The sequence below is a fragment of the Prionailurus bengalensis genome, chromosome E1, assembly GCF_016509475.1.
Source record: "Prionailurus bengalensis isolate Pbe53 chromosome E1, Fcat_Pben_1.1_paternal_pri, whole genome shotgun sequence".
NCBI classification, from domain to species: domain Eukaryota; kingdom Metazoa; phylum Chordata; class Mammalia; order Carnivora; family Felidae; genus Prionailurus; species Prionailurus bengalensis.
Genome location: NC_057347.1, coordinates 4,583,662 through 4,606,215, shown reverse-complemented (window position 1 = coordinate 4,606,215; position 22,554 = coordinate 4,583,662). Strand labels below are relative to the sequence as shown.

General features: G+C 43.5%; 1 protein-coding gene across 3 annotated transcripts in view; it reads left to right on the top strand.

Moving 5' to 3' along the window:
- The window catches only part of LOC122484961 (myosin-4), a 91,058-nt gene that overhangs the window by 64,071 nt on the left and 4,433 nt on the right, over window positions 1-22,554 (top strand). For 2 of the 3 annotated variants that reach the window (XM_043583132.1, XM_043583130.1), the window contains exons 35-41: window positions 63-266; window positions 1,326-1,451; window positions 1,539-1,709; window positions 1,893-1,997; window positions 2,571-2,666; window positions 3,557-3,695; window positions 10,550-10,558. In XM_043583132.1, the coding sequence (XP_043439067.1) occupies window positions 63-266; window positions 1,326-1,451; window positions 1,539-1,709; window positions 1,893-1,997; window positions 2,571-2,666; window positions 3,557-3,695; window positions 10,550-10,558 (850 nt within the window). Of the gene's footprint in view, window positions 1-62; window positions 267-1,325; window positions 1,452-1,538; window positions 1,710-1,892; window positions 1,998-2,570; window positions 2,667-3,556; window positions 3,707-10,549; window positions 10,559-22,554 lie in introns of those variants that run through there. The other variant, XM_043583133.1, reaches the window with a different exon arrangement.

The following is a 22,554-nucleotide window of genomic DNA, read 5'->3' as shown; positions in this document are numbered from 1 at the left end:
TAAGGTTTTGTTTTTGTTTTTGTTTTGTTGGGGTTTTTTTTTTGTTTTTTTCTACTTAACAGGACACCCAGCTGCACCTGGACGACGCGCTCCGGGGCCAGGAGGACCTGAAGGAGCAGCTGGCCATGGTGGAGCGCAGGGCCAACCTGCTGCAGGCTGAGATCGAGGAGCTGCGGGCGACCCTGGAGCAGACGGAGAGGAGCAGAAAAATCGCAGAACAGGAGCTCCTGGACGCCAGTGAGCGCGTCCAGCTCCTCCACACCCAGGTAAGGCCTGTACAGTAAACAGATGCTGGTGTATTGTTAGGTGATGGATAAGAATTAAAGTATGGAAACACTCCATTCCTGTAAATATGTGTATATGTATACTAAAAAAAAAAAAAGGATGCGGGATGTGCTCTAAAATGTTAACTGCAAGTTATCTTGGAATGAAGGGACTGTAGGTGACTTTTTGGTGTGTGTTCCTGTCTTCTTTTTTTAGGTTTTCTACCAAAAAAAGGAGAGAGTTTTTATAAAAGCAAAATTGACTCTTTAGACTACTTTGAAAACCGTGATGCAGAATAAACTTGAATAAAGATATCTGCTAACTCCCAAATCCAAAAATGTCCTATGCAGTGTTTCTCATCAGGAGTACTTCTGCACTTAACATTATTGTGTTTACTGGCCTTGTGTCTTGCAAGACATTGCTGACTTGCCTGGACATCAAATGCAGTAGCACCTTGTAGTGATTTTGACAAGCAAAATTGTCAAAATTGACAAGCAGGCCAAGAAGGCCATCACTGATGTGAGCAGAGGGCAACACGATGGTGCTCAGGCAAAATTATCTACCCCCAAATGTTCCCATATGCCTGTTGAGGCAGTACTGATTCCCTCCAAGAACCACTGGGTTAAAATTTTAATAAAATGTTTTCATAAAACTAATTGAGTATTCCCCCAGGGAGCAAACCATGAAAGTTAACAGAGATCCTAACTGAAAAGCTCCCAATGCCAGGCACTCACAAAAAGAATCTATTATTTTCTAATATTTCCAACCTTTTAAGGATAGAATACTAGTAATGTCTGTTTGAAATACAATTAAAAGATAATTATGGGAATTCTTAAATCTCAAAAGTCCTTATGCATAAATTAGAAAGCTACTGGGACAGTGGTGGGGGAGGGGAGTGTTCCAACCTTTCAAATGATTAATACTTTCCACTGAACAAATATTTAAAGTTTAGTAAACTGTTGCCACCAGGTCCCCTGCACAAGCCAACAAGGAAAACATATGTAAAATCCCATGATGGCAGACAGCAAGTCTTGTAAACTTCCATTGACTATTTTTAACAGAACACCAGCCTGATCAACACCAAGAAGAAGCTGGAGACAGACATCTCCCAGATCCAGGGAGAGATGGAAGACATTGTCCAGGAAGCCCGCAACGCAGAAGAGAAGGCCAAGAAGGCCATCACTGATGTGAGCAGAGGGCAACACGGTGGTGCTCAAACTTGAATCCTGATGCGCCAGCCCAGCTCTCAACCAGGTTTGTTTCACTGCTAACAGGCGGCCATGATGGCCGAGGAGCTGAAGAAGGAGCAGGACACCAGCGCCCACCTGGAGCGGATGAAGAAGAACCTGGAGCAGACGGTGAAGGACCTTCAGCACCGTCTGGACGAGGCTGAGCAGCTGGCCCTGAAGGGCGGGAAGAAGCAGATCCAGAAACTGGAGGCCAGGGTGGGTCTCTCACTCTCTCTGAATATGAGAAGGGGAAAGGGCACTCGATCTACCCTTTCTCCCTACATAGTGATACCCATCTTTGTCCTCACCCTGAGGACATCCACCCAGTTATCTTCAGCAGGTCCTGAGCTAATCAATATCCTTCAAGATTGGCTGTATTCATATCTTTCTTGGTTGTAGGTACGTGAACTTGAAGGAGAGGTTGAAAATGAGCAGAAACGTAATGCAGAGGCTGTTAAAGGTTTGCGGAAACATGAGAGAAGAGTAAAGGAACTTACCTACCAGGTAAGGGGAATAACTTTCTAGAATATCCAGACTTCCTGCTCAAAGGAAAACTGACAACTGGCAACTATTAAAGTGGTATTCACAAATAGATACACATTAACCTGATATATAAATTAAGGGGTAAATGCTACAACTGCTTATCACAGACCCTTTCCTAAGCCGGGAAAATCATGGAGGCCTTTAGAAAATGGCATACAAGAGAAAAGAACACAGGTTTTAAAGCCAGATAAACTGGGTATTCATCCTAATTTGGCCTCACTTAATTTTTGAACTTGGGTAGGTTACTTAACACTCTAAACTTTAGTTTCCTTACCTATAAAACAGAGTAACAGCATCTACTCTCCAGAGTGGGGAGGTAAAGATTAAAGAACATGTGTCTAATTCCCTAATACAGTGCCTGCACAGAGTGGACACTTAACAAGAAAGGCTACTGTTAACAGTATGGAAGCCTCAGCATGGACCAAGTTTACCCCAGGCCCACCTGCCATCATACCAAAGTGATTTATTTACTTTACCACCTGTAGTAGGCTCATTTCATTGTGCTGAATGCAGATTGTTTTTTCAAACTCCCAGACCGAAGAAGACCGCAAGAATGTTCTCAGGCTGCAGGACCTAGTAGATAAACTACAGGCAAAGGTGAAATCGTACAAGAGACAAGCTGAGGAGGCTGTGAGTATCCTTAAGCCCTTGAGGGAAGAAGAAAACTTATTCTGAAGTAGAAAATGAGTAAGACTTCAAAAGAAGAGGTTTTTATCATTAAGCATTTGTAAGGGTTGGGGGAGGGGGAAGAAAGTTCCAAATAACCCACCTTACTTGATAGCTGCAAAAAATATACCCACACAACTCTGTTCCATGATAAATACTCCTCTTCCTCTAGAAATGCACAAAACTAAGTGTTCTCAAGAGCCGAACATAAATCTTGTACCCCAACCGACTTGTTCATGCACTACCACTATCATCAGGGCCCATCTCTCCACTGCACCGTGACAAATAAAGACAAGCGGGAAGACACTCCAGCTTCACTTTTCCTGATTGTTCCCCATTCTTCTAGACACAGTGCAGTAGGTAGGAAGCGAGCAGGAAGTTAGGAGGGGGAGGAAGGAAGGAAGAGGCTCAAATGGTAATAAGTAAAACCAATATATGCATGCTTCTTCCCAGACCCACTTTTTCCCTTTCTCTGTATACCAGAGTCAAAATACATGGCCAAATTTGTTAAGTGAGGTTGTCCCAAAGTTAAAATTTGACCTTGCATTTACTTACTACACCGTCAGGGTATGTGGCTCTCCTCCTCCCTTCTACCCAACTCATGCATCACAGACTTCACATACACCTGGGTTTGCCATACCAAGGTTGTCCCTTCCATTTCAAACATATTTCTTTCATTCTTTAGAGTGAAAAAAAAATGTAATTAAAGTTACAAGTTCTGTCCAGATTTTAAGTCAGACGTGGCAAACAGACCATAAGAAGGAAATATCTGGGTTGAGTAGATAATCTGGTTTGGTGACAAGTGCAATGAGAACCACAAAGTCTCATTCTCACAAGTTTCTCTTTCTTCTCAGGAGGAACAATCCAACGCTAATCTTGCTAAATTCCGCAAGCTCCAGCACGAGCTGGAGGAGGCCGAGGAACGCGCTGACATTGCCGAGTCCCAGGTCAACAAGCTGCGGGCAAAGAGCCGGGAGGTCCACACGAAAATCAGTGCGGAGTGAACACAGCTGCCTGATCCTGCCAAGGGGCTGAAGAAGTGCACAAAATGTGCTATTCTGGGCCACTTGGCTATGATGTTTATTTTTCTTTTAATGTTGAATAAATAAAAACTCTAGTAAACTTATAAATTAAACCATACTGTCATTATTTTTCATTTGCAAAATTATTTACTCTCAAATACAGTTCTCACCTAGCTATTTTTTTAATATGATATATGGCTTTGCAGAGCATTCAATTTTTTATACCTCCATCAGCACTCACCTGCACCCCACCCCCACAAGTATCTTTTGCGGGACTTGGTTTTATTAAGACTCTCTAGATTGTTACAAACTACTAAGGAAAATACTCCCCAGGGCTGCCTCTGCAGACAGGATCCATTCACTGATCTACTGCACAAGTAGTTACTGAGCATCTACTCTGTGCCAGGCACTGTTCTTTCCTGTGTAGGTACAACAGTGAGCAAAGAGAGTTCCTGCCCTCTGGGAACTTACATCCTACAAGGATAAAAAGGCAACCAACAAATAAGAAGGCATGTAACATGTCAGACAATAAGTACTAGTGAGAAATAAAGAAGTAGAGGGAGGCACTACTTTGTAGAGAATAGGCTTCTCTACAAAATTAGACACCGGAGGGGCCCCTGGGTGGCTTAGTTGGTTAAGCCTCTGACTTTGGCTCAGGTCATGATCTCAGAGTTCGTGAGTTCGAGCCCTGCATTGGGCTCTGTGCTGACAGTGAGGAGCCTGCTTGGGATTCTCTGTCTCCCTCTCTCTCTCCCCCTCTCTCTCTCTGTCAAAATAAATAAACTTAAAAAAAAAAAAAGACATTTGGGAAGAGACCTGCAGGAACCAAGAGAGTAAGCCAAGCTGAGTATATGAGGTCAGAGTATTTCCAGGCAGAGGGAAAACAGAAAAGGCACAGGCCCTGTGGCAGGGGCAGGTTAGCATGTCACAGGGGCTGGAGGAGAATGAGCAAAATAAAGAGTTATGACATAAGAGAGGAACCAGGGGCCAGATCATGTAGGGCCTGAGGGCCTGAGAACTTGTGTCTTTATTCAGAGTGAGATGTCAAAGCTTTGGAGGATTTAAGTAGAGAAGACATATTAACACACATTTTTAAAAATAACTCTGGCTGCTGCATTGAGAAACAGACTGAAGAATGCAAAGGCAGAAGCTGGGAGACTAGTGAGGGCTCTACAGTAAAATAAAAGATAACAAATGACCATGGCTTAGACTGGAGAAACAGCATTGGGAAAATATTAGGGTGGGGTATTCTGGATGTATTACGAAGGTGACGCACAAGGATTTTCTGACCAACTGGATGAGTGAGTCAGAGAGAAAGCGAGGAAGAAAAAAAAAAACTAAGAAGAGAAAAGAGGGACAAAGGATACAAGAAAAAAGTGGTGCAGTGTAAACAGTAGGAGTCTGGTCGTCAGAAAGAGGGAAGGCAGCAGAGCAAAACTGGTGATCAGGACCATGATCTATTTTATGTCCTCCTGTCCCTCCTGCAGCATCTACTTGCCCCCAGCTCCCAACCCTGTCATCTTCAAACCTTTACAGCATAAACTGTACAGCCTATGATCTCAAATATGTCTCAAATTACTAAAAAAGTTTAAAATTTAGGGGCGCCTGGGTGGCGCAGTCGGTTAAGCGTCCGACTTCAGCCAGGTCACGATCTCGCGGTCCGTGAGTTCGAGCCCCGCGTCGGGCTCTGGGCTAATGGCTCGGAGCCTGGAGCCTGTTTCCAATTCTGTGTCTCCCTCTCTCTCTGCCCCTCCCCCGTTCATGCTCTGTCTCTCTCTGTCCCAAAAATAAATAAACGTTGAAAAAAAAATTTTTTTTAAACAAAAAAAAAAGTTTAAAATTTAAAAAAAATCCAAACAAATTTTCTTCAAGAAAATTTTGGATCAAGGAGAAACCCAACACCACAATCACAAAAACTTCCAGAAATAAACATAACAGTAAAGCTTTGTGACCCTGGCTTAGGCAAACAATTCTTAGTTACAACACCAAAAGTACAAGCCATGAAAAAAAAAAGTGTACTTCATCAAAATGTAGTTTTTGCTCTTTGAAAATATGTTTTAAAGAGAATGAAGGGGTGCCTGCGTGGCTCAGTCGGTTAAGTGTCCAACTTGGGCTCAGGTCATGATCTCACGGTCTGTGAGTTCGAGCCTGCGTTGGGCTCTGTGCTGACAGCTTGGAGCCTGGTGCCTGCTTCGGGTTCTGTGTCTCCCCCTCTCTCTGCCCCTCCCCTGCTCGTACTCTGTCTCTGTCTCTCTCTCTCTCAAACGATAAGATAAGATAAGATAAGATAAGATAAGATAAATAAAATAAATAAAATAAAATAAAATAACAAAATAAAAATAAAATCATAAATAAAGAGAAAAAAAAGATAAGCCACAGACTGGAAAGTATTTGCAAATTATATCCCTGATAAATAACTTGTATCCAGAAGTTTAAAGAAGTCTAAAAATTTAATAAAAAGAAAACAGATCACCCAATTTCTAAAGAGGCAAAAGATTTAATAAACATTCTATTAATATTTACCTGTCAGAATGACAGGCAAGAAACAAGGGCTGGAGAGGATGTGGAAAAAAGGGAACCCTCGTGCACTGGTAGTGGGAATGTAAATTGGTGCAGCCACCATGGAAACAATATGGAGGTTCCTCAAAAAATTTTAAATAGAACTATACCATATGATCCAGCAATTCCACTTCTGGGTTTTTACCGAAAAAAAAAAAAAAAAAATGGAAGCACTAAAGTTATAAGACATATGCATCCCCTATGTTCAGTACAATAGCCTATGCAACCCTATGTTACAATAGCCAAAACATGGAAGCAACCTAAGTGTCCTCTCGTAGATGAATAAAAAAGATGTGATACACACACACACAAATATGTATATATGTATATATACGTGTGTGGATATATATATTGTATACAATGGACCATTACTCAGGCACAAAAAAGAATGAAATCTTGCCATCTACAACATGGATAGACCTATAAGGTCATTATGCTAAGTTAAATTAGTGAGACAGAGGAAGACAAATACCAAATGATTTCATTTATTTGTGGAATCCAAAAAAACAAAATAAATGAACAAACAAAACAGAAAGTCTCCTAAATACAGAAAACAAACTGTGGCTGCAAAGGGGAAGGCAGGAGAGGGGAGATGGGTGAAACAGCTGAAGGGGATTAAGGGGTACAAACTTGCAGTTATTAAGTTAAACACCAAGGATGTAAAGTATGGCACAGGGAATAAAGTCAATAACATTGTAATAACTTTGTATGGTTACAGATGGTGACTATACTTACCATCATGATCATTTAGTACCATATATAAATGTTGGAACAGTATGTTGTACACCTGAAGCTAATATAATACTATATACCAACTATACGTCAATTAACAAATAAATAAATTTATTTCATCAAAGATGATATACAGATGACAAAAAGGCACATGAAAAAAAATTTAAACACACTGAGTCATTGGGTAAATAACAATGAAAACATAATGAGATACCACTACACACCTATTACAATGGCTAAAAGTTCAAGTGTTAGCCAAGAACTGGACCTTTCACATCCATTAGTGATAATGTTAAATGACATAATCACTTCAGAAAATAGTTTGGCCCTAAGAAGAGAGCCCAAATGTCCATCAACTGATGAACGGATAAAGAAGATGTGGTATATGGTTCATGAGTTCGAGCCCTGTGTCAGGCTCTCTGCTGTCAATGAGGAGCCCTCTTCGGATCCTGTGTCTCCCCCCCTTCTCCGTCCTCCCCTACCCATATGATTTCACCCATATGTGGAATTTAATAAACAAAACAGATGAACATATGGGGAGGGGGAGGCGGAGAGAAGAGAGGGAAACAAACCACAGAGACCTTTAATGTCACAGAAAAAAACTGAGGGTTGATGGAGGGAGGTGGATGAGGGGTGGGTGGCTAAATGGGGGATGGGCATTAAGGAGGGCACTTGTTAGGATGAGCACTGGGTGCTATATGTAAGTGATAAATCACTAAATTCTACTCCTAAAACCAAGACTGCTACATGTTAACTAACCTAAATTTAATTAAAAAAAAAAATAGTTTGGCAACGGTGCCTGGGTGGCTCAGTCAGTTGAACATCGACTCTTGATTTTGGCTCACGTCATGATACCCACGTCACAGAATCAAGCCCTGAGTTGGGCTCCACACTGAGAGTGGACCCTCCTTAGGATTCTCTCTCCCCCGCCCTCCCTCCCCCACTCTGCCCCTCTCCCCTACTTGCACTCTCTCCCTCTTAAAAAACAAATAAATAAAAATTAAAAAAAAAAGTTTGGCAGCTTCTTCAAAAGTTTAGAAATAATCCATTTGTTCTACTCATTCCACACCTATTTACCCAAAAGAAATATCCATAATATATTTATTTGTAACAACCCCAAAATGGAAACAACCCAAAAGTCCATGAACAAGTGAATGGAGAAATGAACTGGGGTAAATCCATACAATGGAACGTTACTCAGCAATGAAAAGAAATTGTTAACATATGAAAAAGTGGATGATTCTTCAACTAATTATGCTTAGTAAAGAAGACAACCCCCCCAAAAAATTATAAACTCTATTATTCTTTATATAAAATTCTAGGAAATAAAAATTAATCTGTAGTTATTGAAAGCTGACCAGTGGTCACCAGGGGGAATCACAAAGGAGCAGAAGGAAACTTTTCAGGATGACAAACATGTTCGTTGTCTTGACTCAGATGATGGCATCAGAGCATAGGCACATGTCAATACACTCTAAATATGTGCTGTATGTAATATGTCATTATACCTCCATAAAGCTGTTTATAATTTTTCACTGAGGGACATACTACAATTACAGTGCTTTGGTAAGATAATTAGAATACTGTATCTCAAACTTTAAAGCCACAGTTAGAATTTTTGATAGCAAATGTATTAAATCTGTTTATCACTTTGGGGAGAATTAACATACTCTGTTGATTCTTCCAATTCATGAAGTTAGTATATCTCTCCATTTATCTAGATCCATGATTTCTTTCATCAGTGGTTTTGTAGTTTTTGGCATATAGAGTTCTATACATGTTTTGTTAGATTCACACCTAAATTTTTCTTTTCCTTTATTTTTTAATTTTTCTCTTCTTTTTAAAAAATTTTTTTAATCTTTATTTATTTTTGAGAGAGAGAGAGAGAGAACAGGGGAGGGGCAGAGAGAGAGGGGAAGACACAAAATCCAAAGCAGACTCCAGGCTCTGAGTGGTCGGCACAGAGCCCAACACAGGGTTCAAACCCATGAAACTGTGAGATCGTGACCTGAGTGAAGTCAGATGCTTAACTAACTGAGCCACCAAGGAGGCCCTCCTTTCTTTTTGCTTTTAAGCAATTGTAAATGGTATTATATTTTTAATTTTGATATCCATATGTTCGTTACTAGCACATAGCATATAGAAATACAACTGATTTTTGTATGAAACCCTACTGAACTCACTTAGTAGTCTGGAAGTTTTTTATAAATTCCTTGCAATTTTCTATATAGACAAACATGTCATCTGGTAAAACAACCCTTTTAAAGTGAATCTAAATTAAAATGAAGTCCAAAACTGCATAGTAAATTCTGGGGAAAGAATCTGATTGGGATTTTGCCTTAAAAATAAAACCAAACTTGGGGCACCTGGGTGGCTCAGTTGGTTAAGTGTCTGACTTCAGCTGAGGTCATGAGCTCAGGGTTTGTGAGTTTGAGCCCCGCATCCAGTTTTGTGCTGACACCTCAGAGCCTGGAGCCTGCTTTGGATTCTGTGTCTCCCTCTCTGACCTTCCCCCTACTTGTGTGCACTCCCTCCCTCTCTCTTTCTCTCTCAAAAACAAATAAAAATTGGGGCGCCTGGGTGGCGCAGTCGGTTAAGCGTCCGACTTCAGCCAGGTCACGATCTCGCGGTCCGTGAGTTCGAGCCCCGCGTCGGGCTCTGGGCTGATGGCTCGGAGCCTGGAGCCTGTTTCCGATTCTGTGTCTCCCTCTCTCTCTGCCCCTCCCCCGTTCATGCTCTGTCTCTCTCTGTCCCAAAAATAAATAAACGTTGAAAAAAAAAACAAATAAAAATTAAAAAAATAAAATAAAATAAAACAAAAATTACTGAAATAAGTTTATTTTCTATTATATTTCACAAGATTTAGCTTGTAATTGCAACTCTCTGCTAATTCTTAGAATAAAGAAGGAATCAACAAAGGAGTTGGGAGAAAAGGGAAAGTTTCCAGTCTTACACACTATGTATGGCATCCATTAGGTTAAAGTTTTGCAATGCAATCATAAAGAATGTCTCATTTTTTGCAAAAAATGTGTAATGGCTTCATTATTTTTAAGGGCCTTCCTAATCCTTTGATTCTGAATTCAGTTCTCGTGAAACACTGGATCAGCTTCACTATTTTCAGTTCTTCACTTGTTAACTAGTTCACTGCTGCTGCATCCATACTTTCCAAAATTCAAGCAGATTTCTAATACTACTTCCATCAATTTCATTAAATTCTGCAATTTTGGCAAGATCTGTCATCTTATTTTGCGATCAGGTTGTTGCCTTAATTATTGCATATTTACATTTGATGATCAGCACAATCATTAATGAATACTTTTTGTTTTCCTACAAAATATCATTGCTCTGGAGACTGCAATACCAGGGACTCCACTATTGCAAACCTTAAAACATCTATAGCCTTTGACCACAAAGTCTATTTTCTAAATTTCATAATTAAAGATATGCATAAAAACATTTATGTGTACATACGCTTACTAGGATATTTCAAGGCACAAAAAATTAGAGCACCTAAATTGTCAATAGAAAACTGAGTAAGTTATGGTACCTTCACAGGATGGAATGCTAAGTAATCATGATGGGGGGGTGGGGGCGCCTGGGTGGCTCAGTCAAATAAGTGTTCAACTCTTGATTTCTGCTCAGGTCATGATCTCATGTTCCTGAGTCCAAGCCCTGCATCTGGCTCTGCACTGATAGCAAGGAGCCTGCTTGGGATTCTCTCTCTGCCCGTCCCCTGCTCACAGGTGCTCTCCCTCTCTCAAAATAAATAAATAAACTTTTAAAAAAAAAAATCATGATGTGGAAGAAGAGTTAGCACCATGAGAAGTTTTTCATCATCTCTTAAATTTTAAAGGCAGGACACAGAATCATGCTTTCAGGATCATATCCCAGTTGTGCATGTGCTTAAAAATATTGTGTATGTGGGCGTGCCTGGGTGGATAAGCCTCAGACTCACGATCTCAGCTCAGGTCTTGACCTCAGGGTGGTGAGTTCAAGCTCCACATTGGGCCCCTGCACTGGGCAGAAACCTACTTTAAAAAAAAAAAAAAATGTGCAGATGTTTACAAACAGGGGGGGAAAGTGTAAAAGGATTTAGGCCAAATTTTAGATAAACCAGCCCTATGCTAAAATTTTAATTTTTTTTGGATGCGAATTCATTTTTGAGAGAAAGAGACAGAGCATGAGTGGGGGAGGGGCAGAGACAGAGAGACAGAGAGGGAGACACGGAATCCGAAGCGGCCTCCAGGCTCTGAGCTGTCAGCACAGAGCCCCACGCGGGGGCTCGAACCCACCCACCGTGACATCGTGACCTGAGCCGACGTCAGACGCTTAACCGACTGAGCCACCCAGGCGCCCCCAAAATTTTAGGAGTGATTTAAAATTCCCCTTCCGTGTTTGATTATATTTCTCAGTCTTTCTAGAATGCAAACACTACTTTCGGAATTTTTTTTTTTAAAGGCTCACATTTTTTTTTAAATAAGTGAGTAAATAACACCTGCTCCTTAAGGAGATTTCCTACCCACTTCTCAGCCAAGACGAGGCCACAACGGACAACAGCAAGGTGAAGAGGACGGGGTCATGTGACGGATGAGACCGTTAGCACAGCTGCTCGGAGCTGCTCCCTGTCACACAAGCTTTCGGGCCGGATTAACATTCCAGGGCTGACACCGCAGCTGTCAGGGCGCAAACGGTAAACTCGGCCTCCTGGCCGTGGCAGAGGCCCGGGCACATGTCACACATACCAGTGTCCCCGGCCACCTTCACGGCGGACCTCATCGGTCACATTTTTTCCGAAGTGGGAAGCCGAGGACTCGGCTGTGGGCAGATGGAAAGAACCTCTGCTTAAGGGATGGGATTTACCAGCCTGATTCCTCCCTCCTGCCCCCGAGGGCCACCAAGAGGCCGCTTCCGGAGCCCACAAGGGAAAACAGAGCCCGCGCGGTGTCCAAGGAGAAAAACAGTCCCCTTGGGGACAGCGCCCAACGCAGGGCTCTTCTCGGCCCACGGCGGCCTGACCTTCACGGGTTCACCCAGAAACCGGGGTTCACGCCTCGCTCCGGGGAAACGGAGCTACTAGAGTCAGACGTTCAAAGGACAAGGGCTCACAGCGTGACACACCCGCGTGACGAGCGTGGGCGGGAAAGGTGGTGCCTTTTGGGCAACACAGTCCTCCTCCTCGGGATTCTGGAAAACGATGCCGCTGAATCCCACGGCGCGCAACGCAAACCGGAGGGGGCATGACGTGCATGACAGGTATATTCGACTGAACCCTGCGCCCTGCGCAATGTTGGGGGGGGACTCAAGAATTTTCCAGAAGGTTCTAACGGCCCCGCCTTCAAGTTCGCGCCCCAAGCCCAGTTTCATCCCCGCGCCACCACCCGGCCTCGTGCGGCTATTCTCTGTCATCGCCAGCGCGAATAGGTCCTGAGGACGCGCGAGGCGCTCTTCCCTCACAAACCCCACACGCGCACTCACCGGCAACGCCGCGCCCTCGCCTCAGCTCGGTCCGAACAATGGCGGCGGGCCACTTCCGGCCTTTTCTTCCCTCCACCCGACTCCTCCCATGATGCCCTGGGGCACACCGGAAGTGGCCCCTCCCCTCTCTGGGAAATTCAAACTGTTTATTTCCAGGAGTTTCACGGTGCGTCCCCCGAAGCCCACGCAGGGCAGGTGAGTTTTCCCGCATTTTCAGAGCTGTGACCCACTTCTCCCTCTCCAAACCCCAACTGGAATATACACGGAGAACCAGCTTTTTATCCTCAATGGCCGGAACAGTATCTTCAGGAGCCAAATTCTTTCCGTTGGACTGAATGAAGCAGAGCTGCTGCTAGGGCCCATACTTAGCATGCAATAAAAAAGAACAAAGCTGCCATTATATTGACAGCTGACATTTAAAACCCGAAGTCCTTACCTTAGTTTGCAAGGCTCCAAACCATTTGGCCCCTGGCCACCTGTGCCACTTCATTCCCTGCTACTATTTCCCTGGCTCCCTTTGCCCCTGCCCTACTGGCCTTTTTTCCCTTCCTGTGCAGGCACACTCACCTCCCAGGGCCTTCTAATGGCTTGCTCCTTCACTTCATGTCTATTCAAAGATCACCTCTTCAGAGAAACTTTCCCTGATTTATCGGTTTAGACACCACACAACCACTGTTTCCTGATCCTGCTTTGCCTTTCCTTCGGAGCATTTATCACTAATTGACATCAGGTGTTTGTTTATTGTCTGTCCCTAGACAATAATGCATACACACTGGAAAAGAATTTCCAGGAAGGCAGAGACTTTGCCTATTTAAAAAAAAAATTTTTAATGTTTATTAATTTTTGAGAGACACAGAGAGAGAGTACGAGCTGGAGAGGGATAGAGAAAGAGGGAGACACAATCCCAGCAGGCTCTAGGCTTTGAGCTGTCAGCACAGAGACTGATGCGGGGCTGGAACTCACAAACTGTGAGATCGTGACCTGAGCTGAAGTTGGACACTTAACCGACTGAGCCACGCAGGCATCCCGAGAATTTGCCTATTTTGTTCTCCAGCACTTAAAATCCAGCGCATAGTAGGTGCTCAATGAATGTTTGTTGAATAAACGATTGAATGAGTGTATGCTCACTATGTTGCTGGTTCTGTGCATGACAGCCTCAAAATTAGCAATTCCAGGTATGAGTTCCGTCACCATCCTGGCATGGTGGGAGATCGCAAGCTGGTTCTAGGTAGCCCCATCTCAGCCAGGTTCGAGGGCTTGGCCATCATACCCCCCAACAACCTTTCAGGTAGGGTGATGAACTTATCTGGATTTACCCAGGACTATACTGACCTTAAAACTGAAAGTCTCAGGAACTTCTTCAATCCCACACAAACTAGGATAGTTGGTCATGCTGCTTTCCAGTATCCAGGCTCCATCTTGCATGTTTTTTCTTATTGTTGTGTGTATGAGTGTGTGTTTGGGGGAGGAAGGGTGCTGTTGACTTAAGAGTGTTCTTCGCCATCTGAACAGGAAATTGGCTAAATGCATCGGGTAGGGTGGGAGCACTGGATGGACAATGGTCAGGGTGTGGTCATCTGGTGAGCTTCACCAAACAGCAACATAAGAGACAGGAAATAACAACAAAGATGGCATTGTCCTGGCTTCCAGAGCCCCCTGGCACTGACAGAGAAAGCTCTAGAGAAAGCTGCTGGTTTCTAAATCTCAGGCTGTCCTGCTGACATGGCCCTGCCTACTCTTCCCTTTCCCAAACTATGGAATCACTTCCAAATAATACCCTGCCATGCATTCATTAACGTAATCATCATAAGAACCCCATGAGTTAGGTTTTGTTATTATCCCCATTTTATAGATAAAGAAACAAGCTCAGAAAAGTTAAATAACTTGCCCCAAATTCAGTTTAAATTATGAAATCAGGATCTGAACCTCAGCATTGTGACTCTCAAGGTCCATTCTTAATTACTACATTGCATGCAGATCTTAACAACATAAATATACATTTTGGCTATGTCTGGCAAAGAATACACGTATTTTAGAATACATCATTTAAGATCCCAACAGTAGTAATTAAAAAAAATTTTTTTTAATGTGTATTTACTTTTGACAGAGAGAGAGAGAGAGAGAGACAGAGACCGAGCACAAGCAGGGAGTGGGGGGCAGAGAGAGACAGAGACACAGAATCCGAAGCAGGCTCCAGGCTCTGAGTTATCAGCACAGAGCCTGATGTGGGGCTCAAACTCACGAACCATGAGATCATGATCTGAGCCAAAGTCGGACACTCAACTGACTGAGCCACCCAGGCGCCCCCCAACAGTAGTAATTAAAAGTAATCGGTCATACTGTTCCTAGTTCTAATGGGGCTTTAAGCAACCAAAGTAACCAAACCACAACTAACAGACAAAAATGACACGCAAATGACAGGAGACCCTACTGCTGGCAGGGTATCAGTCCGGATTATGAGGCCAAGCAGGGAAGTCTCCAGTTTACAGAGCAGACCTGGCCAGTAGGATTTCTTCTTTGAACACAGTGTTCCCAGACCATCCACACAATCTCTCCCATGTTGTTTCAGAGAGGGTTGCCTGGTTTGTGTGTAATTCTGAGAAGCGTGTATAATTCTGAGAGCATTAGTGTCTTACAGGATCTTGCAAAGCCAAAAGCAGCTGCCTTGAGCAAAAACACAAACCAGACTTGGAGTCAAAGATGTTTGTTCTAATGCCCCTCTGCCACTTACTAGCTGTATGACTAGCCGCTGAACCTTGCCAGGCCTCAGTTTTCCCATGTGTAAAGCTGATCGATCTATCTCCTCATTGAGATTTAAGGAGAATCTATTTAAATGATTCTTTTGATAATCCCCTATCAACTGTGCTTTGCAAAATTCCTATGTATGAATGCCAGCAGTGAAGAAGGGTATATGTTGCATTTGAACAAGTTCTGAGTTAGGTCTCTTGGGTTTGAAAGTAGAACAGGAAGGGAGTCTGTTTCCACCTGTAGCATTAATTAGGTAATTTGTCTGGAACCTCAATTTCTGATTCTGTACGGTCAGAATTAGATTAGATAATATTCCAGCGCCCTCCCCCCCAAACTCTGGTTCTGGGATCTAATATTCTCACCCAAATCTTTAATTAGGCAATGCAAATATGAATTAGTGTCACTCAGTGATGTACCTGTCCTATGACTTTCACCCAGAAATTTCTGTCCCTGGCTAGGGAACTTCCTGCTGCTTGCTGAAATTTCAACTGTTACATAAGCTCTTACATGGCTGTGAGGGGTAAGGTATGATCCCGCTACCAGCACAATTAATTGCCCTTTCTTCTCAAGTAGCCCTCTGAGGAATGACCTTGGTCACACTTATTTCCTAGTCCTCTCTATTTGGCCCTGCTACTGCCTCTCTCTTTCTTGCACCATCCAAATCTGTGCTTCCTCTGAATGCATCTTGCATAGTGATTGGTGGAGAGATTTGCTCCTAGGAAAATCAGGAAAACGTTTCCCTCCTCCTTGACACCTGCTCACTCCTTAATCCTTTGCCATCAAAGCTTCCACCCCCACCATCCTGCTGACATTAATGTCAAGATCACCTCCCTGACCAATGCAATGCCCTTTTCAGTCTTCTTTTTCTCTGGCGTCTCTATAGTGGTCTCCATTAGACCCTCTCTCTTGAAAATATCACCGCCCTTGACTTGTTCTGACTCTAATAATAAAGTTCCCTTTGCTTTCGAGTTCACAAAACGATTTTGTCACAAGAATGGAGAAAGCCCTTGTTCACAGATCTCCTCTCAGGTCTGGGAGAGATGGGATGATGGTGTGGTTGTGTGAGCTATGGACTATGGCGGGCGGTAGCAATGGGATAAAGATGAGACCCCCCCAAAAGGGCATATGAGTATAAAAATAGGCGGTCACCCCACTTACTAAAGCCAAAAGTAGTCTTCTTTACTTGAGGACTTTTATTTTGTTGAGTAATCAGCTGAATAGGAATGGCAGAGCTGAAGGGCTCCCATAACAGAGCTGAGTACCAGTAAGAGTTGGGGGAGACACCCCGGGGAGGAAAGGAAATAAACCACCAGCATCCTTGCGAAGGAAAATGGAGTTTGTAGACCTGACATTTCTGATGCACACTTTGAATACTTAACTCTAGGGAGTGTAATATAACCCTCTTCCACATCTCCCCCCCACAAAATCTTTAATAAAGTCCATGTTGCTCTCTTGGGTTTTTGGTGCTGACGGATTATTTGCTGTGGTCTATATCAAGGATGACGCAGATGGAAACATAGTGTTTGGCATGAGCTAGAAACAGGCTGCGTGCAGAGACACCCAGGTCAAGATGGAAATGACGGTATTTTGTTTGATCCCCCACACCGTCCACATTGCTTGGGCAGAAACAGAATTATCCATATGCTTTTGCAGTTGAAGGGAAAACAGCACAGTTGGTAAAAGGGGTGATGTGACTTGTCACAGTCACTAAGTGGCAGAAGTAAAATGCAAACCCATTGGTTCCCTTTGGCTCCAACGAAACCTCACTCAGGTATTTGCCCACCCGCAGAATGACCTTTCCTCCCCACTCTGCGTTCCCTCCTCTCACCTCCTAAACATGCAGCCTTCTTCTGAGAGAGCTTAACCTCCTTAATGAGTTCAAGTGTTGCCCCATACAGGTGACAGCTCCCCTCCCCCCAAAAAGTCCCCTTCCACATAGACCTACGGTCTTCAGCCTTGACTTCTTTAAACTTTGAACACTCGTCCCTCTGTCCTGTCATCTCAAATTCAGTATGTTGAAAATCTAAACTCATCTTTCTCTCCTATACTTCCTTGGGGCTGGGGTCATGCCCCTAGATTCCCAGGCTAAAATGAGGGCTAGATGAAAGGCGGTCAAACCTGGAAGCCATCTAAGTCCCATGGATGCTACCTTCAGGGTATCCCTTGGGTTTTCTCTTTCTTTCTTTCTTTTTATTTATTTATTTATTTATTTATTTATTTATTTTTAATATTTATTTACTTTTCAGAGAGAGAGAGAGAGACAGAGCATGAGCAGGGAAGGGGCAGAAAGAGACAGAGACACAGAATCTGAAGCAGGCTCCAGGCTCTGAGCTGTCAGCACGGAGCCCGATGCGTGGCTCAAACTCACAAACCGTGAGATCATGACCGGAGCCGAGGTCAGATGCTCAATCAAGTGAGCCTCCCAGGCGCCCCTCTCTCTCCTTTTAAATCTCATTCTATCTCACTTAATCAAGGCCCTCCTTATTTCACACCATGATTATTTTTGTATTCAACACAAGTAGATTTTAATGTACTGATACAATGCGGGGTTAGGACTCAACACAGTAAGTATGGCCCATAGAGGTCTTTTCATCTCCAAGGTTTAAACATTCTCTAAATGGTACAGTGAGGCGGAAAACGTTTGATCCACATTAATCTTCTTCTCCTTGGATCTGCAGGATGGACTCAGAGACAGCAGGGCACGACCATTGTGAAGGCCAGCCTTCCGGGGCTGTGGAGAGTTTTCACACAGATCTGAGTTTGTAGGGCCATCCAGGGGATAATGCTAACTCTCTAACTGCCTGCCCGCAGGCTCTGAGTCTGTGTAATCATCTCAGCGAGTTTTGCATCAGGGTTTTTTAAATAGTTGCTAAATGGTTCTGGGCTCCCCTGGGTTCTCCCCTCTCCATTATATCCTACCATCAGTTCTAGAAGCATCGTCAAATATCTTTACATATATATGTTCACTGTGCTGCTCAGAACATCAAAAGATCCCCCAGTGATCTCAGAACAATGTCCCAACTCCTTCACTGGGCCTTGGACGCTCATGGCTCAGTAGGTTAAGTGTCCAACTTCAACTCAGGTCACGATTTCATGGTTTGTGGGTTCAAGCCCCACGTCGGGCTCTGTGCTGACAGCTCAGAGCCTGGAGCCTGCTTCAGATTCTGTGTCTCCCTCTCTCTCTGCCCCTCCCCCACTCGTGCTCTGTCTCTCTGTCTCTCAGAAATAAATAAATGTTTAAAAAATTAAACAAATAATAATATGAATATGAACAACATAAACCCCTCAGGCTGGTAGAGAAAATCAAACATAATATACGAAACTGCAAGATGAACTAGAAACTACTACAAAAAGTTCATTATTATCTCTGCAGCAACCCCCCCCCCCCACCCCGGCCGCCGCCGACTTCCTTCCAGATCTCTCTCTCCTCCAAAGCAGTATCACTATCACCAGTAACAATTCTGATGAGATTTTGCATATACAACATGCTTTAGGGGGTTCAAATGCCTTGTGCATACATCTAATCCGTGGCCCATCCCACTCATTCGGACGCTTAGCTGAACCTTGGAAAAGTGGCTTCTCCTTTCCCGTCCAGGGGCCCTGTCCCCACGTCTTTTATCAGCTCTTTTGAGGCAATGACCCTGTTTTGCATCCCCACTCCCCACTGCAAGCACAGAACCTCATGCCGAACAGGCACCCAAAACTGACATGCTTGTGGAAGCAAAAGCTTACAGGCACAGGTTCTCGAGTCAGAGAAGGTTTGAATCTTGTTCCCACCACTTACTCTTCACATGGCCTGGGGCAGTTCACTTCCACTGCCAGCGGCCCAATTTCCTTGCCTGTAAAAAGGTCACTAGAAAGATATTAGTGCTCCCCTCACAGAAGGAACTATCACAAAGCTTCAGTGAACCTATATGGACAAAGCCTGGCATGCGGTAAGTTCTTAATAAGTGTAAACTACGACTATTAAGTGAAACTGAGCCTGATTCCATTGTCTTTCCTACCACTCCACAGATTCCCCATGAATCCCCTGGATTCATTTATTCGCTGGAACGTCTACTCAACATCTGCTACACGCAGAAGGCTGTCCCTTGAATGAAAGCAGCTGTGTTTATGGCTGATGGCTCTCTGTGGCTTTCTCCTGGGCCAAATGCTGCTAAGGAACAGAGACAACCTCCTTGTGGATTACAGCCTTCTGGTTCCCTTCTTGTTTTCTGGAACAGGGACTAGGATGGGATTGCACCATCAGATCCACAGGTATGAAAGTTACTCCTGTTTACTGAAAAAGATGGCTCCGATCCCTTAATGTGCTAATATCTTCAGTGAATCTCTGATGGCTGGCAACAGTGTTTGTCTTTCTTCCAGTTCACCACTGGGCCATTTATTTTGCAGCTTCCCTCAGAAGCAGTATTCTGCCAAATCTACTTTGGAAAACACCACGTGGAAGTCTTATTCCTGTCTGTTCCTCCTCTACTCACAGTGTCATCTTGTTCCTGTTCCTGTTCCTCCTCTACGCACACGTCAACTTTCCTGTGGCAATGCCCCACCTGTACCAGACTACCCACTGGAGGACTGAATGAGACTCTTGAGTCACCATTGATCATATATGACTTAAACAAGTCATTCTGTGTTGCCATCAATGGCTCTAATTTTCTACACATTCAAATATCACTTATGTTCTAGCAAGAAAGAAAGAAAGAAAGAAAGAAAGAAAGAAAGAAAGAAAGAAAGAAAGAAAAAGAAAACCCAAGCAACCATAAGAGCTGTCACAAAGACCATGTATTATCAGAACTCCAGAATTTCATGTGGAACTTACTGACTCTGAACTTCAGCATGGTTCGAACTTTGTAATCTGCTTCCTGGTCTATACCAGATTAGAAAAAACAAACTCAGGCAGGTAGAGGCAAGCATACTAACCACAAAAAGAAATCACACCTGGGATGCCTGGGTGGCTCAGTCGGTTGAGCGCCCGACTTCGGCTCAGGTCATGAACTTGTGGTTCATGAGTCCGAGCCCCACATCAGGCTCTGTGCTGACAGCTCAGAGCCTGGAGCCTGCTTTGGATTCGGATTCTGTGTCTCCCTCTCTCTTTGCCCCTCTCCCGTTTGTACTCTCTCTGTCTCTGCCTCTCTCAGAAATAAACATTAATAAAAAAAATTTTTTTTTTAAGGAAATCACACCTGAGAGTCTGGCCATGAAGTTGAAGGTGTAAAAACTAAAAATCAAGGGGCACCTGGGTGGCTCAGTCAGTTAAGCATCCAACTTGGGCTCAGGTCATGATCTCACAGTTCGTGAGTTCGAGCCCCACATCGGGCTCTGTGCAGACAGCTTAGAGCCTGGAGCCTGCTTCAGATTCTGTGTCTCCTCCCTTTCTCTCTGCTCCTCCCCTGCTCATGCTCTCTCTCTCTCTCTCTTTCAAAAATAAGTAAAAACATTTTTAAAATTAAAAAAAAAAACTAAAAAACAAACACAAAAATTCTTCACAATCTAGGAACAATTAGCACAGGGAAAAACCCACTACAAAAAACTAATTACTCTGATGACTGCTTTCCATCATCCTCCCAGATGCCTGGGTGAGCAAGAAAAAGTTAGATCCTCTTCCAGGTATGGATTACATAACACAAGATAATACGAAGTTTTAGAAAGCTTTCCTTCATCACTGGATTTTTTTTTTTTTAACAATAAATAAATAAATAAATAACACTGGATGTGTTAAATGGTTGATCTTAAATTTTCCAGAAACTTCTGAGAAGAGGCACGCACCATTCCATATCAATGCTAGCTAGCTGAGATGGACTTATCGTCCGAGCTATTGATCGCCCATTGCTTGACAATTCATCCTGTGGTTCTGCCCTTCACTGACCTTCTTAGCACACCCTGCCCCAGTGCACTCAGCCCCTAGGACTCTCTAAGTCTCAAAGATCTGTGTCCAACGTCAAAATCCCTACGCAGCTGACTTGGCATTATGCAGCCTCCGCTGGTCATTTATCCAAGTAATTTAACAAGAGTGAGAGATCAGGGCTACGACGCATTTACATCTCACAAGTAAATGGTGATCCCCCAAATATAGCCAAGTTGGAGTGCTGGGCTGGCAGATTTGGGAGTATAAAGAGAGCTGGGGGGCCACACTCTCGAAACTGCTTTGCCGCAGCATCTCAAGGTAAGTGCTCACAAATGCCCACTTGTTTGCTCCGTGTAGCTGTGATTAAACCTCATCAGGTTACAGGTCAAGGAGGTACGGCCACACGGTAGTCGTTATTGAAGACCTACTAAGCGTAAGGTCTGGTGTTAAGGGTAAGACAGGTGACAATACGGGAAGATAGATAATTGCCTTTCAAAAAGCTCTTACAAGGAGGAAAAAGACAAGCCTGTAAGCAATTAGGAGACCAAAAGATGTGTAACCTGCAGAATAAAACTGAGTATGACGCATCATTCCGCCTCTCTCCTAATTGTTTAGGTACGTGTTACACCACGCGGTTATCAAATAAACATGTTAATTTGTGATATCTCTTCTGTGATTGCCTTGAACTATTATTTGAAATTTTTATGGTTATTTAAAAATTGTTTCCCATGTCAGGATTTCTGGGAGATGATTGCAGGAAGAAGCTCTCCCAAGCATTCTATCCATCCTAGGATGCCCCGTGGGCATGATTAGCTGCTGTCCAAGACTGGTCTTGCACAGCGTGCCTTGTGGACGGTGGGCTGGGTCACGTCTGACACTGCATCCGTCAGAGGGGCCCCAGGCTTGGGAGACTCTGATTCCAGGCCATCGTCTCCACCTGAGTACCTCCTGTCATGCATTCACAGGGCTAAGAGAAATCCTGGAGATTATTCTGGTCCATCTGTCTCGTTTAGCAGAAGGAAACCAAAGTTCAAAGAAATTACAAGAGCTTCTTGATGGAACCAGTGTTAGAAAACAGATTCTGCCTCCACGTCTTACTTGTTTTAAACTAAGGACTCAGAATATAATATGTAATCACTGAATTTTTTCCTGAAAATTTTGGTAAGAATTTCAGGGGATATAGCTGGAGATGATCAGAGACTCAAAAGAGAAAGAGATGGAAAGGGCAACAATAATAATAAGCCAAGTGTTGAAATGTCTCTTCCTGCCCAAATGGTATTTCATGACAGGTCCCCTGGTTCCATAGAAGTACTGTGGAATAAATGGGAAGTTTGCTTAAATTAAATTTGATGTCAAAAATATTCAGACTCTCACGGCTCCTAGAGATCATCATGTAGGTTATAAACTCCTAGACTGGAGACGCTTTAGTCCTAGACGAATTTTCAGCTGCCCTCCCTAACCTTCATCCTCTCTA